This window comes from Corvus moneduloides, chromosome 3 (assembly GCF_009650955.1).
Source record: "Corvus moneduloides isolate bCorMon1 chromosome 3, bCorMon1.pri, whole genome shotgun sequence".
NCBI lineage: Eukaryota > Metazoa > Chordata > Aves > Passeriformes > Corvidae > Corvus > Corvus moneduloides.
Window position 1 is genome coordinate 108092571 of NC_045478.1, and position 17290 is coordinate 108109860.

The following is a 17290-nucleotide window of genomic DNA, read 5'->3' on the forward strand; positions in this document are numbered from 1 at the left end:
GTGAAAACAAACATCTTCCTCTGATATGTGTTGCCTTTGGCCAGGCTGATGTGTTTATCAAGCAGTCACTTTCATCATTGCTTGCTTTATTTTATGCCATCTATTACCAGTGCGCTGTGTGCTTTAGCTCTGTGCTGTGTTTTGTGCATCGTTTGTCTGCAAACAGTGCAAACAAAGTTAATCTGATTGTAGCTGGTTTGCTCTAATTAGAGCAACACTGGAGTGTGTGTCCTCAGTGTTGACATTGTTCTCCAGGATGAGGAGAGCAGACACCAGGACTCCTGCGTTCTGCTGCCAGCCTTCCCTCTCTGGGCCATCCCTCTCTGTGCCATCCATTGTGTAAACGGGATCTTTAGAATTAGAAACCTGAATAAATACAAACTGCCTGGGTTAGGGACTGAATACTTTGCATATTTGTGAGTGCATCAGATGCCCTTAAAAAGTGTATTTTTATTAGGACAAAGAAATCAATTATCCTTTAATCAGGATATCCCCTAACAGTTACTGGTCACAAAAGAAGACTAAGATTCCCTAACGAGTATACAATTCAAAAGAAGACTGCCAAGATAAAATGTGTGATTGTAATAGAGCTGAGAAATGCTTCAGAAAGTTTATTAAATAAATGGTCAGTGCTTCTCGTTAAGGCATTTACCAGCAGTTCAGAGTTTTCTGAAAGTAATGGATTACAGAGGAGCTAGATTGACTTGTTTTTAGCAAGTTATGACTCAGGCAGAAGTATTTAGCTCTTCCAAATAGTGTAACCATTGCTGAGCTCATAGCTAAACCCAGGGCTCTATAGGCAAGAAGCACCTCGCAGATTTTTTACAACTGAGGAAGAAGGACATTCACAGTTTCTGGGACTGGACACATTTCTGTCTGAAGGTAACTGAGAATGAGAGAGATGTAAGGAGAGTGATGAGGACAGGTCTGCCCAGTGTAACAGGAAACCTTCTCATCAAGAGGCAAGGGAGATGAATTATGGGGTAGTGTAGCCTCCACTGTCACCACTCATTTGTTGCACTTAATGAATTACTGGAATCAGTCACTCATGCTCAAAGACCAGAAAAAACATCCTGCTGCTCACCTGGGCAGAGCTGCAGAGCACCCAAACAAATGCCTCAGGCCTTTGCCTGACAAAAGGAGCCAGTGTGGGTACAAGCAAAGCAAAGTCTGTCTTTAGCTGGACTGGGAAAGCAAGGTCTCAGCTGTCTGTGCCTATCAAAATCAGATGGGATTTAAATTTTGGGTAAGTTATGGAGACTAGCTGGGTCACTAACTGGACATGTTTCAATTCCCTGCGCAGTTTCACTGCTCTTTAACAGAATGCTGTGAGAAATCCCCATTTCAAAGGTGGATTTGTTTTAGAGGCTGGTGGTGCCTGTGCAAAGGGCCTGTGCAGCCTCCATCTAGCACAGAGCACCTGCTGGACTGCAGAAATGTCATTTTCTTCTATACCCAATTAGCACAATGCTACTGAGAGTTTCATTGGCTCCTCTGTCCCTTTTAGCCCTCTGGCTCTACTGGTTTGCTTTTCTTTATTCATTTTCAAGGATCCAAACTGGGAACCATATGCAGACTCTCCACCTGATATCTTGTGCTGCCCAGTATGTATTTTGGCAGCTGTTCTGGACCAGAGGATACCCAGACTGCTGGCACAGGTAGGGCAGGTATCTGCCACCCCAGGGATGTGGCCATCTGCCCTGGGGTGCTCTAGTCAGGAGTCACGGCTTGGCTTTGAGCCTATGTGGAGACAACATGTATTTGGGATTAGAGCTTCAGATGGGGAAGCTGCCGTCCTTAATTAAACTCCTCCATAAGGCTATAGCTTGGGATTGGCACACACAGATCTCTGAGCACAAACTTTGCAAATTTCTCTCCTTGTTTCTGCTCTTGAACATTTTCAGTGCTGCAGCTGGTGCTTCCTTCCTTTGGCAGCAGAGCTTTTTACAAGTGGCATCCACACAGGCAGGATTCCTAACAGCCCCACTGCACTACAAAGGGGAAAGGTGGTGCTTGGGAACTCACGTGGGAGAACTCAGGTAGGCAGCATCCACACAAAAAAGGTAGTAAGGTAGCCCATGAGGGAGTTTGCCATCCTTTTTCATGAACTCTGACCAAGGCTGATGGAATGGCTGTGGGATTAGCCCAGGATTTGGGAGACTGCTTTTTCCTTGGGTGTGATTTCTTATTCTTGCTGGCAGGTAGCAGAAATCAAGAATGGACCACAGCTGCCCATTCAGCAAGTGCTCCTCTGTCTCCAGCTCACTGGGCTGAGCATTTCCAAGGTAGGACCCATGGTGAGACGAAGATCATCTCTTCCCCATACAGAATCACACACAGATTCTGAAGATCATCTCTTCCGCATGTTATGTCTCCTCATGGTCATCATAAATTAGGTATGGACTTTATCTCCAAAGCTCACTCTTCTATGTCCCTTTTAACATTTGCAGTTAGGAGAGCTCTAAACAACTCCTTTCAGCATTACTTTGCCACAACATCTGCCTTTGGCTGTAGGCTCTGGTTTAATTAACCTGCCACGAGAACAAATTTCCTTCTACTCTTTTTTAATTTCCCACTCTCTAATTTCATCACATAGTGATTTGTGTCTCGGTTGCCACGAGGGGACAGTAAACCAGGGATAATGGCACAGTCTTTCCTATATGGGGATAATGTCAGAGTGAATAACCTCAAAGCCTGGCAAGCACCCAGGTACTAACTGTGGCAAGTTCTGTGGCTGCACTCGGCTCTGCCACTGGCTTTGGAATATTATCTTCCTCAGATTCAGGATATGTGAGCCACACCACTGAATTAAGTCACACCTCCTTCCTTGCCTTTTCCTACATCTATTTTCCTGGGCATCTGGAAAGCTAAAAAACCAGGTTTACTTAAGGCAGCTTTCTAAAGAATGGAGGGACCTTCAGGGCAGCTTCACACAGAGTTCTGTGCTGGACTGTAATGCAAAATTGCTCAGGAGGGCTGAGAAGGAGGCCAGCTCTGGGCGCCAAAACTTCACCTCTGCCCTGCAGGAACACTCTAAATTCAGCTAAAGAGATTGCATATGCTAATGATCATCCAGGAGAGAGGAGCCATGGGAAGTTATTAAGCTATTCAAAACATATTTTAGAACCCCCAGACAGGACAACAAGCCCTCTGATTTATTTCATGGAAAGAAAAGACAATAAGATGCTCAGTTATGGGGGGTGCACAGCCTCACATCCCTTTCCCACTGGTGTAGTCTCAGGGATGTCAATGGGATGATCACTTGCATAAGCAAGAAGGCACAGCTGAGCCACAGCAGGGGTTGCCTGTAGCCTCTTGCCTGGATGCAAACAGGGTCCTCCCAGCCACACTTGATTATATACAGTGGCATGAAAAAAGTGGGTCATCAATACAGACAGGACAACCTAGCACTGAAAGGGTTTTTGTTACAAAACTCTCGAGCTGTCTGATATCAGAGGCCAAATACTATAAAGTCTCCTGCAGCAATAAATCCAGGCTTGAGCAAGAACAGCTCTGACTCCCCTACAGGCTGTGAGCGATCGTGTTCCCTATATATGTCCCACATTTTCTCACCCTTTGTGAGATGCTTAGCAGGGTGGAAATCTTGCAGGGAGACATCTCAAGCATGTGTCAGAAGTGGAGCCCAAAGCAACACGGTCTGGAAGATTTCGTGTTCAGGGTTCTGTCAGAACAATCCGAGGGGAAGCATTTGGTCCTGTGACACTGAAAAGATAACTTATGTCTTTCTGGTACCAGGAGTTTGACATACTTCCCTCTGCCTTTCAGGGGAATCTGATGCAAAATGGCCCAGAAAAGAAAATATAATTCTTTGTGGTGCCCTGAAGCCACAAGCCAGGCACCTGAATGCTTGGCACTGAATTTCACAGTCTGAGACACTCAAAACTGCCAGAGCTGGGCTTCCTTGGGCCATTGTTTTCTTCTTTACTCTGTCTGTAGGGTTTGCCTCTGGTGAACAGAAGTTGCTGGGGGCATCCTAGAGGTGAGATTCCAGAAACAGAGGCTTTAAGAAAATTCCAAATACCCTGACATTTATGATGAAGCCTGCAAATCCAACCCTTTGATTATACCCCCTTCCTCACCTCGGCTCCTGTCTGCAGCACAGTGAGCTATGGGAGCCCATGGGCACGTGGGTGATATGGGTTGGTTTTCCTGGGAAGTGCTGCTCTGAAAGCACCAGCAGCCAGTTTGGCATCTCAGTGTCAGTATACGGAGATAAGAAAAACACCTCTGAGAATAACCACGAGCTCTACTCTGGTAACTGAGAGGAAACACAAACCATTGGTCTCGTGTTGGTGCAGCACTTGTCATCCAACAGGATCTCAAAAGTCATCGGTCCACTGAGATGGGAATATTGTTAGAAAGGGATGTAGACAGCCTGTGAGGGATCATAAAAATATTTCCCTCTTTAACTGCCCTTGCTCCTGCTGCATGCAGGCTCTGGTAAAACCCAGCAGCTAAATATGAGAGCTCTGGAAAAACTGGATTAACCTAAAGGGATGATTCCCCAGAAAAGTGGCCACTTCTCCTAGCTGCTGCCAAAGCATTCCCTGTTTTGTAACAACACTTGGTATCCTCGGAGCTGTTTGTGTTAGCACTGACTCACTGGTCCCCCACTGCCCTAGGAGAGGGAAGGGATGTGCTGTGATCCACATGTCACACTTGGGAAGACACAGAGTGAGGCAGTTCTGTTGAGATCAACACATTTTTGAAAAGGACTAACATGATTTGGCAACTCCTGACACCAAAAATCAGGACATTTTGCCTACAGAGGAAATTACACTGCAATAAGGACCGTAACAATGTAATTCCTGCTGTGCAGGCATTCCTGTTTCAAAGCAAGGCACTGGTTGTAGCCAGACAAACTCCTGTGGAATTCTCAAAATAAGGCTGAAAAGGTAAAGTGCCCAGAGCTTTGAGCCTGATCCTTTCAAGCAGTGTTTGAGCTCATTTGTACAGAAGAACCACCTATGCCTTTCATAAAAGAAAATCCACTAAACCCCATTTTGAATAGTATTAATATAGTATTCATTCATAACCCAAAAAGAGAGAAAGGTTAAGCTTTGAACAGCCATTTGTTACAGTCACTTTCTTTGCTTGTTTTCATGCTTGCATGCCTGTGAATGTCTGTGTATGGGTCTTCAATGACATCTTACAGATCCTCTGCAAGTGTCTAGGCTGCAAGCTGTGGAGGAGTATTTTGGTGTTTGGACAGGGCTGCCTTTCTTAGGAGTGAAAGTAGTCCCAGCCAGAGGAAACATCAACAAGAAGCCATTTTTCTTTTGCTCAAACACTATAAATAAATAATATAGAAACAAAATAGTTTTTTTCAGAGAAACTGGACAAATCCTTAGAAGAAAAATTCCCCCCAGGATGATGGTGCACAGGAAATCCCTGAGCCACAAATCTCGTGAGGCTGGGAAATATTTGGGAGATCAAGCAGTGCTTGTTTGGCCTTTCTTAGGTCAGGTCTTGGCAGAGGCGGGATCAGGGTGAAACAGGCCATTGACTTGACTTAGGACAACTCTTCTGAGTCAATCCTTAATTGTTTGTTATTTGCTTTCCTCTTGGATGCCCATAGATGGAGCAGGGTGGCAGCAGTTTTGTTGAACTGGGTGAATGCCGGTCCACGCTTCTCTGCTGGTCACATTCAAACAGGGCAAACCCCATGGCAAACATGCCAGGCAGTGTGAGGGGCAACCCATCACTTCATCCAGATGAACTCTCCTGGGTTTTCTCCTCATTTTTTCCTCAGGGTGGGACCAAATGCACTGATCTGCCTCTGAACCACTGGCGTCTGGGCCAAGACCTCCTGGAAGTAATTTGCAAGAGCAAAGATTCCGCTGTGTGGAGCACTTGGATGTCTGACTGTGTGTTCGTAGCACCATCTAGTGCTTCGCAGAGATTTGTTGTCCTCCTTCCGCAAATCCCCGGTGATGTACCCATCCTTCCCACGCGGAGTCCGCAGGCTGTTGGGGGGCTCGCTGTGAAGGCAAACTCTGCGTTCGTTTGACAGCCTGGAGATGGGCAGCACGGGATAAAAGGTGTGTCAACATCTCAGGTTTGCTGAGATGCTGGTGTGCACCTCCGAGTGACACCTGCACATCCTGCCTTCGTTGAACCCTGGTTTCAGAATCTCTATAAAATTAATGACAAATATTTGGCAAGGGTTTGGAGTAGCTTCAGTGCTCTCCTCGTCCTTTCTCCAGGGAAGCTGCAGAGCCAATGCCCTCTGCTGATAGTAGAGGATAATTATCTACTGTGAGGTAGAAAAAAATCCCAGATTTTTTATCGAAGTACTCTTCTTTGTTTTTGTCAGCAGCCCCACTGTTATTTCTAGGGGCTGGAGGAAACAGAATCACAGAACTGTCAAGGTTGGAAGGGACCCCTGGCGATCACCCAGTCCAACCCCCCTGCCAAGGGGGAGCCGGTGACACAAGAACGAGTCCAGGTGGGGTTTGACTTTCTCCAGAAAAGGACTCCACGACTTCCCTGGGCAGCCTGTGCCAGTGCTCTGCCACCCTCATGTAGAGAAATTCTTCCTCATGTTGGGGTGGAACTTCTTGTGTTTTAGTTTATGGCCATCGCTCCTCGTCCTGTCGCTGGGCACTACCGAAACGCCTATCTGGGAACGGCATCACGCAGCTAATATTTATCTGCGGGAGAGCTGCTGAGCTCAGGTTCTCCCAGGACGCGGGAGCCTGCTCTGTGCGGGGTGCGGGACAGGGATGCAGGGGGACGGGCAGGGTGGCGGCGGGACTCGAACCCGCGTTCCGCACGGGGCAGCGCGGCCCCGCACCACGAGACGCGCCGCCGCGCCCGCCTCCCATTGATACACAGGAGGAACCTCCAGGCACGCTTAATCGATGCCCGAGCGGTAGAGCTGCCCGGCCGGCAAGGCGGGGGTGCGCGCTCGGCGCTCGGCTGGCGCTGCCGCGGGCGGGGGCGCGGCGGGCGCGCGGCGCGGGGCGGGGGCGCGGCGGCGGGAGCGGCGGCGATGGCGGAGCCGGCGGAGAAGCTGTACCGGGCCGAGTATGCCAAGAGCGGCCGCGCCTCCTGCAAGAAGTGCGGCGAGAGCATCGCCAAGGACTCGCTGCGCCTGGCGCTCATGGTGCAGGTACCGCGTGCCGGGGCCGCCGCGGGCGGGGGGCGGGCTGAGCTGGCCGCTCCGCTCGGTACCGCCGGCGGCGGGACCAGCCCGGGGCTCCGCTCCCTCCGCCCGCCGCGGTGCTCCGGAGCCGCTCGGCCGCACCTTTCGCTGCCGCGGGGGCGAGCGCAGCCTATTTTTAGCAGAGACGCCTTCGCTCGCTGTCGTGTCCGCAGCAGCGCCGGTGCCCGGGGCAGCCCCGCTCGCAGCGCTCCCCGGGGCGGGGGGAGCCGCTTCCCCCGCACCCCCGGGCTGCAGGGGCGGCTGGAAGCGAAGCGGTGCAAAGTTCGCCGTACGGTGACATGGTGGGGCCGGGGGCGCGCACAGAAGCGCTTTGTTGCCGTCCGGAGGGCGAGGCGAGCTCCGCGGCTCGGCTTTTCCGTGCCCCGGGAAGCGCCTGCCACTCGCAGCGCTCGGTGTCGGGGCCAGGAATCCCGGCTCGGTGGGCGCTTTGCACACGAGACAGAGGAACTGCGGCCCGGAAGGTGTGGGAGGCCTGGGGCAGCCCCAGGATGAGCCGGGCCCGGGTGGTCTCGCAGAGCTGGCTGCCGCATGGCAGGCGTGAAACAGCTGAACCGCGATGGGCGAGTGGGCTGCGAGGGCACGGGTTGCTCTCCGCTGCCCTCACGCTGTTATTTGCCTTTTGGGGAAGGGACTGCTCGGCTTTCCTTTGGAAGGAAGGGAAGATCGCCGTCCTGTATTGGGGGGCTGGGAGCTGTGCACGGACCCGGCATCCCGCCCTGCTGCGGGAGGATGCGGAGGGAATCGCCGCTCTCCTGGGAGGGGGGTACTTTATCCCCCGTGGCTGCTGCAGGGCAGATGGGAGGGGGCACCTGCAGCGTGCTGGGGGCGGGCTGAGTTTGGGGGTGTTGCTGTGGAAGGTAAGCAAAGGCATATGCGTGTATCTGCGGAAGGCGAGCAAGGACGTGGCGTGCGAACGCCAGCGCAAAGCCCTGCGGATGAAGGGGTGCTGTGGCCCCCGGCCGCCCGAGCAGCCGGGGACGTACCTCGCTTGTGCCCCCGGGAGAAGCACCGCTTGTACGGGGCCGGGGGGGAGGAAGGGCCCGGTCCCCCCTCGCCTGGGCTGCGGGGGCCTGCTGGCTGCCGGGCGGGGCTGGCAGGTCTGCCGGGGTTGGAGGCAAAGCTGCTGCCCCGGAGGGGAAATACCTGCCTTTGCCTTTGTTCCCCAGAGCCTCCTTCCCCTGGGAAAGATGTGGGACCGTGCGGTGCCAAGCTGCAGCGTTTGCTCGCACGTGTTCCTGTGCCTCTCCTTTTGTCTCCCCGGCTGCCCTCAGCCGCTCGCTGGAGCTGCTCCTCCTCCCCTGCTCCGGCTGCTGCTCCTCGGCTTCCTCACGTTTGTTATCCCTTCCTGTCTTGCCCAGCAGTTGAGGCTGATGCGAGGCGTGTTGCCCTTCCTCAGCACGGGGGCCAGGGGTTGTGTTCTGGTTCTCTAGGGTTTGTTTTATGGAGCGATCTCCTGGGGACCATGACATTCCTCACAGAGCCAGTGCTTTTCATTGCCAGACATCTCCCGAAAACTGCCGGTCTTACACCAAACACTTGTGGTTTTATTTATTTCCCCCACAACCTCTTGAATTTGCTTGCTTTTTCCTCTGCCCACTGCCAGTTTTTGTACCAGCAGAGCACACCCTGCTGCTGAGCATCACACTGTAAATGCATGAATTTCACCAGAGCACGCGGGCCCCTTGCTTTTTACTGGGGAAATCCCCTGCAGAGCAGCCTCTGTGCTAGCATCAGTGCATCGAGCATTTCTGCAAATTGTGCTGGAGAAATTAAAGGGAGGCCCAGACCAAGTCCTTGGCTGTGTTTGCTGTACCCCCCCCCTCCCCCTTTTTGTTTTGGTTCCTCAAGTGAAGAGCTCTGAATGACAGTGGGATTCTGGGTGCTTGGCACAGAGCAGGCACCCAGGCCCTGCAGGACCAGCACCAGCTTTGCCTTTTGCTTCCAGCTGGAACCGAGCGGTTTCTGTTATCTGAATGTGCAATATGAAAGCCAATCGGTCTCTTTTTTTCTTAGTTTGTTTGGGAAACTATGGTCTAGAGATAGGTGAGCAGAGAGAAGTTGTGTAAACAAGGCCTAGCCTGCCTGGAGGTTTCATTTTCCACACAGAGAAAAGAGTCTAAAACTCTGTGTAGAGGAGATTACTCACTGCTTCTATGGTTGTCTTAAAGACTGAGCCAGCTCTGCTCTCTTTTGTATACCCCAGTGCCTTGAGCCCCAAAAGCTTTTGTGTTAGGAACAGCCCTGAGGAGTCCTCCAGGAAAACTCTAGGTAAAAGCCCAGATGGGTCCAACTTTCAGTGCCAAAATTGCATGTGACTTACAGACACACTGAGAGCAACCGCAGGGTGGCTGCTGTGGTGCTGTGAGGGTAACTGGGTAATCCAAGTCCTGGCTTGTGGGAAGAGTCCATCTGGAAGTAAAAATGTCTTCTTACAGTTTGGGTAGATGGTTGGTTGTAGTTAGAGCTCCCAGCTCCCCTGGTTCCATGCTGTGGTCTTCGAAGCCCTTTCCTTCCTGCTCATGCACGGAACTCTGCGGTTGTTTTTGGCTCCCTCCTGTTAGTGAGTGACACATGGAAGGTTTTCCTACGTCGTTAGTTCTGTATCATCAGTAATAATAATTGTACTGCACCGAGTATTATTAGTACAGCAGCTGTTTGTGTGTGTTATTTGGAGCCAAACCACTGAAAGGTTATTTTGCCTGGTGGGTAATTGGAGCGATGCCAGGATGGTACCTGTTGTGTCTGAATTTTAAACAAGAAGAGTACTCGGAAAACAAGTGCTTGGTGTGCAGCAGGGCACTCTGGAGCTGCACTTTAAGGAGGACTAGGGAGATGCTTCTGTCCTGATCACAGAATCATGGAATAGTTTGGTTTGGAAGGGACCCTGAAGATCATCTCATTCCAACCCCGTGCTGTGGGCAGGGATGCCCCCCACTAGACCTGGTTGTTCAGAGCCCCGTCCAACCTGGCCTTGAACACTTCCAGGGATGGGGCTCTGGGCAGCCTTTCCCAGGGCCTCACCACCCTCATCACCCTATCACTACAAGCACTTGTGAAAACTCCTCTCTTCAGCTTTCTTGTAGGCCCACTTCAGGTACTGGAAAGTCTTATAAGGTATCCCTGGAGCCTTCTCTTCTCCATGCTGAACATCTCAAAATCTCTCAGCCTGTCTTCACAGAAGAGGTTCTCCAACCCTCTGATCATCTTTGTGGCCTGCTCTCGACCTCTGACTTTATTTGGGCTCTGGTGTTTCCCTTGAATTTTGTCTCTACATCCTACAGGCCACTCAGGAATTTCTTCAGGCTACAATCCTTGGAGCTGCCCTTTTCATCTTATGTCTGACATAGATTCTCCAGGATATGGACAGTTTGCTTGAGAAGTGGCTCTCAAAGGGACTGTGGAGTGAGGCCAGCAGCCTCTTGTGCTGCACAGCCTCACAAGGGCTGTGTGAGGCTGACCTTTTTTTTTTTTTTCCAGTAAAACAGATGGTCTGAGCATCAGGGCGATGAACTGGTTAAGCTAGCTAAATGCTCCTTCCATGTCTGTCCCTTGTGGGATATCTCTCCAGCAGCTTGTCTGTCTTATTAGATTTTCTTCTTAGACTTTGTCCTAAATAGTATCCATCTCTTGATCTAAAGAAAAATAAAAAAGAAAAAGAAATCACATGTGTTTACCCAGATACTCCTTTTTATCTTGGGCTTTGTTTTTTGTTTTGTTTTTTCCCCTTGGTTCTGCTTGAATTATTTCATTTTGGCCTAATGTGCTTTTTTCCTAGTCGCCCATGTTTGATGGCAAAGTCCCTCACTGGCACCATTACAGCTGCTTCTGGAAGCGGGCTCGAATCGTGTCCCACACGGATATTGATGGCTTCCCTGAGCTTCGGTGGGAAGATCAGGAGAAAATCAAGAAAGCCATTGAAACTGGAGGGCCTGGAGGAGGTAGGTGGAATTACTCATGATACTTGGAGTTCAGCTGGAACTGTGCTCTCTTCTGTTGGGCTGTTATTATGGTGATTTGATGTCCATGTCCCTTCAGCTAGTGATGCCAGAAGAATTGTTGAGGTGTCTCCTCACTCCAGGGCTAGGATGCTGACAGTATCATCCAGAATGTTAAATCAGTGAGGGGAAAAAGCCAAGTCAGTTGGCAGATATATTGAAAAATATTTCTTGTTATCATGATTGGTGTATTTAGTTTTCAATTCTTTAATGTTAGCAGATGCTGTTGTAGTGTGTTGTTTTTATGGTAACTTCAGTTCAGTGCATGGTTAGGGTGGCTCTTGGATGCTTTTGAGCATGGACTGCTTGTCTTGCTCTGTATTCAAGTTCTGGACAAATGAGTGGCTGGAACACCAGAGATTTATTAATGCAGACTGCTAACAATCTGGGGCAGAGAATAAGAGAGTAAGGGAATGCATATTAAAGCTGAACTCTGTATTTGCTTTGTTCTCCAGGAAAAGGAGGGGAACAGGAAGGAGGTGGTAAGTCTGAGAAGAGCCTAAATGACTTTGCTGCAGAATATGCCAAGTCTAACAGAAGTACTTGCAAAGGCTGTGAGCAGAAGATAGAAAAGGTAAAAAGTTCTCCGTGTCATCTTTTCTCTCACCAGTTTCAATTCAAACAGTGGCTTTTATAATTGCTTCCTGTCTGTCCTACATATGGAAAGCACTTGCAGAGCTGCATTTCTCTGAGGAGCAGCTGTGTCCTGGACAGCTGACAGTAAAGGCATCCCTCAGGCATGGTAGCCTGGGCTTCAAGCCTGGTGATCCCTCCTTTCACTTGGGTCTTGGAGCAGGCTGGGAACGCTGCTCACCAGCATTTCTGTGGCAAGACAAACACCACTAACTGCAGCTTTTCCTGCTTGTTGCTGGACTGCAAACCAGCTACTTGTTGGACATCTGAAAAGTAATTTGCAGAAGACAGGGTAAAATCATATTAGCGTTGATGTTTGGGTGGTAGGGACATAAAGTTAATTTTTAGATTTGCTTTTATGAGGCTTGTTCATGAGAGTTTCACTTGGTAAAGCTTACTGGAAGTTGGAATAAAGACAACAGGATTACCCAGTTTGAGTGGATTTTGAACAGAAAACTACCTAAAAAGGTAACTTTTTCAACCTAGCAAGAGTACTGAAGAAAGCAGAGGAACTGTAGTGAGAGGGCTTGAACAAAAGTTGCAGACTTTGATAGAGGAGCTGTTACTGTTTTACAGATGTTTAGGTAACTTGTTAACATCCTGCTCCTTCCAGAATGGCCTAACAATTGCTCTTGTGTCACTTTAATCTACCTCAGGGCCAGATCCGGATTTCCAAGAAGATGGTGCATCCCGAAAAGCCCCAGCTGGGAATGATAGATAACTGGTACCACCCGGACTGCTTTGTGAGCCGCCGAGCAGAGCTGGGCTTCCTCCCGGCCTACGGGGCCACCCAGCTGCTGGGTTTCAGCATCTTGAAAGCTGAAGATAAAGAAACTCTGAAGAAGCAGCTTCCAGCTACCAAGAGTGAAGGGTAGGTGGTTAGTGTGAGAAATTGTGTTGTCTGGAGGAGCCATTGCCTTTAAATACATCCATGATAAATGTTTAGTGACGTTGTTGTCTCTGTTAAAAGAATATTGGTCGTAGGAGGGTTTGGTTCTTCCTGTGGCCTCAGGCAGATGACAACAGACGTTCTCTGTCCCTGGGAACATGCAGTCCAGTTGCCCCCCGTGACTGCCTTGAGGAAATGCAGAGACCTGCAGCTGTGACTTGGAGGGCTGATGTAGGGCTTTCAACTATAAAATAATGTCTGTGTAGTACAACTGGATACTGGGCTCTGCATCTTCTTGTGTGATACTGTTATCAGCAATGGTTTCTCTGCTCAAGAGAATTGTTAGAGAATTGATTTGACATTTCTTGTCTATGAGCTGCTGATCTGTGACAGGCACTGAATCTGATAATGGTGTTTATTGGCCATGTAGTGCTTACACTTGGATGCTTTCGTTTGCTGAATCTGTTATAGTGTGTCTGAAATTTCATTGCCTTGCATTGAGATTTACTGACAGAGAAGTGTTTCCAGGTGACTTGTTAGCTTTGTGAATCTTTCTTTGTTAATGAAGGCTTTTGTTACTTGTTCTTGAAATGACTTTGCCTAGAGTCAAACACAAACCTTCGTAACACAAACCAGTGTTGCATTGTCCCTGGGGAGGAAGGAACATAGGGTATATCTGGATCCTACAAATAAGAAAGATCTTGTAATTGGAAAACATTGGGCTTCTCTGTGTACATTTTAGGCTGAATTCAGCTTTGCTTTTGCAAGGAGTCACCGTGAAAATGTCCAGTGAGGCTGATGTTTGTTCCGACAAGCCATGTCAAATGTGTGGCCATGTCAAATCTGTGCAGTCTCTGTCAGTATTGGTCCTTCAGATGTGCAGCTGATGTGTATGGTGTGCAGTTGCTTGGCAAGCTACTGCTCCAGAAGCATTTGGCAGTGATGTGGGGAGGGTCCTGCAGTGCCACAGGATGGGGGCTTTGGCCAGAGCCCTGCCAGGTTCTATTCTGTTCATCTCACTCAGCTGAACTGGCAGAGACCAAGAGGATCTGTGTGCATCTGTTGGGCAGCCTGCTGTGTTTCCATGCAGGGATTTTACCTCTGTGTGCATTGCTTGGTGTAAGCAGAAGTGCAGTATTTTAATGCACTTAGAGCTTTTCAAGTAGTCCTTTGCTTTTTGTGCTGAGATGCGAGTTCTGCTTTGTCCTAGAACAGTGAGTTTAATAGGGTTATTTGTAGTTTTCTCCCATGTCCTCAGCAAAGCTCTAGAGATTTGACTGTGTAAGTGCTTCTCTTGTCTGTCCTGACTCTGCTTTTCTGGCCCATTTCTGGGATGCAAAATATGAAGGCTTTGTAAAGAAAGGCCACAAAGTAGTTTGCCAAGTCACTGTGTAAATAAAAGCCTAGAATTGCAGTGGAAAAAAAGCTTACGCTGGTGATGTAGAGTAATGTGAACCAGGATCTCACACCAGAAAAGCAGCAGGATGTCTCATCTTTCCTGCTTTCTGAGCACTGCCTGAACAAGCCCCTCAACTGTGAAGTTGCTGCCTGGCTCTTATGCTCCACTACCTTGTGCTGTTTGGGCTGTGTGCTTGAGCCAAGGGTGGTAAGGGTCAATTGGAAAAATAGCTGTCTGTCAAACAAACTGCATGAGTGAGAGTGTAAATAACAGCATGAGTGGAGAGGTGTGGTGTGCTAACTATCTGGTGATTTGGCTGCCAAGAAAGCACAGGAGTTATGGAGAAGCCAAAAGAGCACTCCAGAAACTTGAATGAGATGCAGTTGCCTCAGATAATTCACCTTGTGCATTCGATGAGATAACAGAAATTAACAACAGAACTTACAGCCACTTGCAGAAATTATGTTAGTGTCTGTTGCAAGTGAGATTCTCAAAATGATCTTTAAAGATATTTCTAATTGTGCTGTGTTCAAATTATATTTTGACTCAGAAGTCTGTGCAACTCAGATGTGACACATCCAAATTCAGGTGCTGCTACTGCATGTCCAGCCCATACTCCGAGGAGAATCTCAGGTTTTGGGACTGCCCTGTGAGGCCTTTGTGTAAGAGTGGCATTGTGATGTGCCTTTTCCAGATGGGAGAGGTGAGGTGCCGAGCAGGGCTACCAAGAATAAGTTGGAAAATCCTTGTGAAGGCCAAATATGGGAAGATTTACTGCAAGGGTTGTGGCTCCTTTCCTCAGCCAGTTCTGGGTGAGACATGCAGCCCTCCCTTGGGCTATGGGCTGTCCTGTCTGCAGCACTCTGCAGACCTGGGAAAAGAGGCTCTTGTGTCCTTGCCTGTGGCTTCTCTGTGGAGTGAGTGCCTGTATGCTGGTGTAGGAAATACAGTAGCAGCTTGTGAGCTCTTTTTGACAGTATTTCTTTGGTAGTGTGTGTTTTGCCCTCCTGCTCTGAGCTGTAATACTTCCTGTATTTTCTGCCTCACTTGTTTAGATGGAATTGCTGCCCAGGACAGGAGCAAAGTGTCACTCTGGAGATGTTATGCAGCACTGGATTAGCTGCAGAGGTTGCCTGAGGCAAATGCTAAGTGCTCAGGTCTGGCAGTGTTTTACAGGGAGGTGAAAAGGGGAGTTCTTGTTCCTCCCTTCGTGGGCTGCTTGCTTTATCCAGGGTTGCTGTGACTGTCCTTTCCACCTTTTCATTGTAGGGAGGGGAAGAGGGGAACATGAAAAATAGAGTAGATGGTCAAGAAGGGCCACGCTAGAGTTGGGACAGTTCACTTCCCTCTTCATCTTCTCTGAAGTTGGAATAAATCTTGTGTGTTCTCCATGAAGGTGAGAAGTGGTTTGCATTGCCAGGGAAGTACCAGTCCTTCCAGGCAAGGTATTGAGCTGTGCCTGTCAGAGGTGTAAGACTGTCCCTTCCCCAGCAGGAGAAAGGGTGTGCACAGTAGCACCCCACGGCTGTGAGCAGCACACAGTGTTGGGGCTCAAGGATGGAAGACCCTTGTGTGTGTCTTCTTGATATGTGTCAGTCAGGGTGTATTTTACTGATTGTTCTAAAATGTGCTGTTCTGGGAAGATGCAGGATGAATTCAGCTTTGCCATTCCCTTCTCCAGGAGACATAAGATGATTAGTGTTTGCTTTAACCTTGGGCATAGCCAGGCACAAAAGAGAAGGTGGTGACCAACAGCTTTATGCCTCCCTGCAGCTGGGATGATCCCTCCCACTCCGTGGTTTGTTCCAGTGGCTGGAGCAGGTACAGTAATCACTCTGTCTTCCAGAGCAACTGCTGTCCCCTTGACTGGGAGGAGAAGCTGCCAAAAGTGTGAGTCGCTGCTGGAATTTGGACGCTTTCCCTGGGCCACAGGGTCTCTCAGCAGAGTGATTGCCTTCCAGCGGCTGCTGGGCTGGATTTTCTCCTTTTGGAGACCAGGACACAAGTTACGTTGTGGGAGTGAGTGCTGGCTTGCTGGAGGCAGCCTGACTGTCAGCCGACTCTGCAGATATGCGGGGCTGGGCACCCTTCCTAAGCACTTGCCTCATTAAACCCCTGGTTCGGGAAGGTGAAGCAGAACGCTTTGTACTCAGGCTGATCAGTGTTTTACAGATTCTGTTGTGTACCCCTGGCTCTGTTAAAACTTGAGGAGATCACTGCCTTCTTGGTGGGGCTCAGTGGATGCTCTGGTCTTGCTCCCTGCAGGGGCTGCAGCCAAGGAGGAGAGAGGACGTGCTTAGCCTAAGGACTTTTGGAGGCACTGCTCTGTGCGTGCTGGAGTCAGTCCTGCCACCTTGGTTGCCACTTGCATGGTTTAGAACACAGGATGGAGTTTTTCTCAAGCAGCTGCTGGCAGCAGAGTGTGTCTGTTTCCATGGGGCAGGGAGATGTACAGCATAGCCCCTGCTCACTGATGGCACCTGGCAGGGGCACAGCTGGAAGATGAGCTCTTCTGCAAAACCAGCCCCTCAAAGTGCTCTGAACTATAGTTTGGTCAGAGGTGCTAATGATGGGCTGTTGTGGCCACTGCAAATAAAATGAGCAGTAAGCCCAATTTTAGGGCCAGGAGAGTTACTAGAACTTACAGGTCTCATGCAGGAGTCTCTGGGAGGAGAGTGCCTCTTGACATCCTCCTGCAGCATCTTTATAGCTGTCATACAGAGTTAGTCTTAATGGGAGCAAAGTCCTAGAAAGTGAACTGTTTAAAATTGCAAGTAGGAGAGCAATCGAGCATGCCAACTTCATGACTTAACCATCAGCCACAGCTTACAAAGCTGAGAGAGGCTTTCTTAAAAAGAAACCTGGCTGATGTTTTGTAACTGAAAGCAGCTCTATCAAAATGGAGTGTGAGATCCAAGCTGTGTTCATGCTCTGCCTCGAGTTGCAGGCCTGTCCTACCTCAGCTGGGGCAAAATTTCCTTTGGTGTCCTCACAAGGAGAACACACACTCCAGGCAGACAAAGGGGATGACATGCCTCTGGAAATGTAAATTATCTTTTTCAGAGGTCCCTTGTCATATTGAAGTCTGCCAAAATCCCCCAGTTTTCATTTGGCTTTCTTTTTCCAGTCTTTCTTGAGTAGTGTTTTCTGTAACTTCTCCCTTCAGCTCTAAGGCCTAGCAAATA

At 49.3% G+C, this 17290-nt stretch overlaps 1 protein-coding gene across 1 annotated transcript in view; it reads left to right on the plus strand.

The window, feature by feature from the left end:
- Positions 1 to 6923: 6923 nt before the first annotated feature.
- The window catches only part of PARP1 (poly(ADP-ribose) polymerase 1), a 32870-nt gene continuing 22503 nt past the window's right edge, over positions 6924 to 17290 (plus strand). The window contains exons 1-4 of the mRNA XM_032103301.1: positions 6924 to 7135; positions 10965 to 11127; positions 11640 to 11758; positions 12474 to 12688. Coding sequence (XP_031959192.1) covers positions 7016 to 7135; positions 10965 to 11127; positions 11640 to 11758; positions 12474 to 12688 — 617 coding nt within the window. The 5' untranslated portion in view covers positions 6924 to 7015. The remainder of the gene's footprint in view (positions 7136 to 10964; positions 11128 to 11639; positions 11759 to 12473; positions 12689 to 17290) is intronic.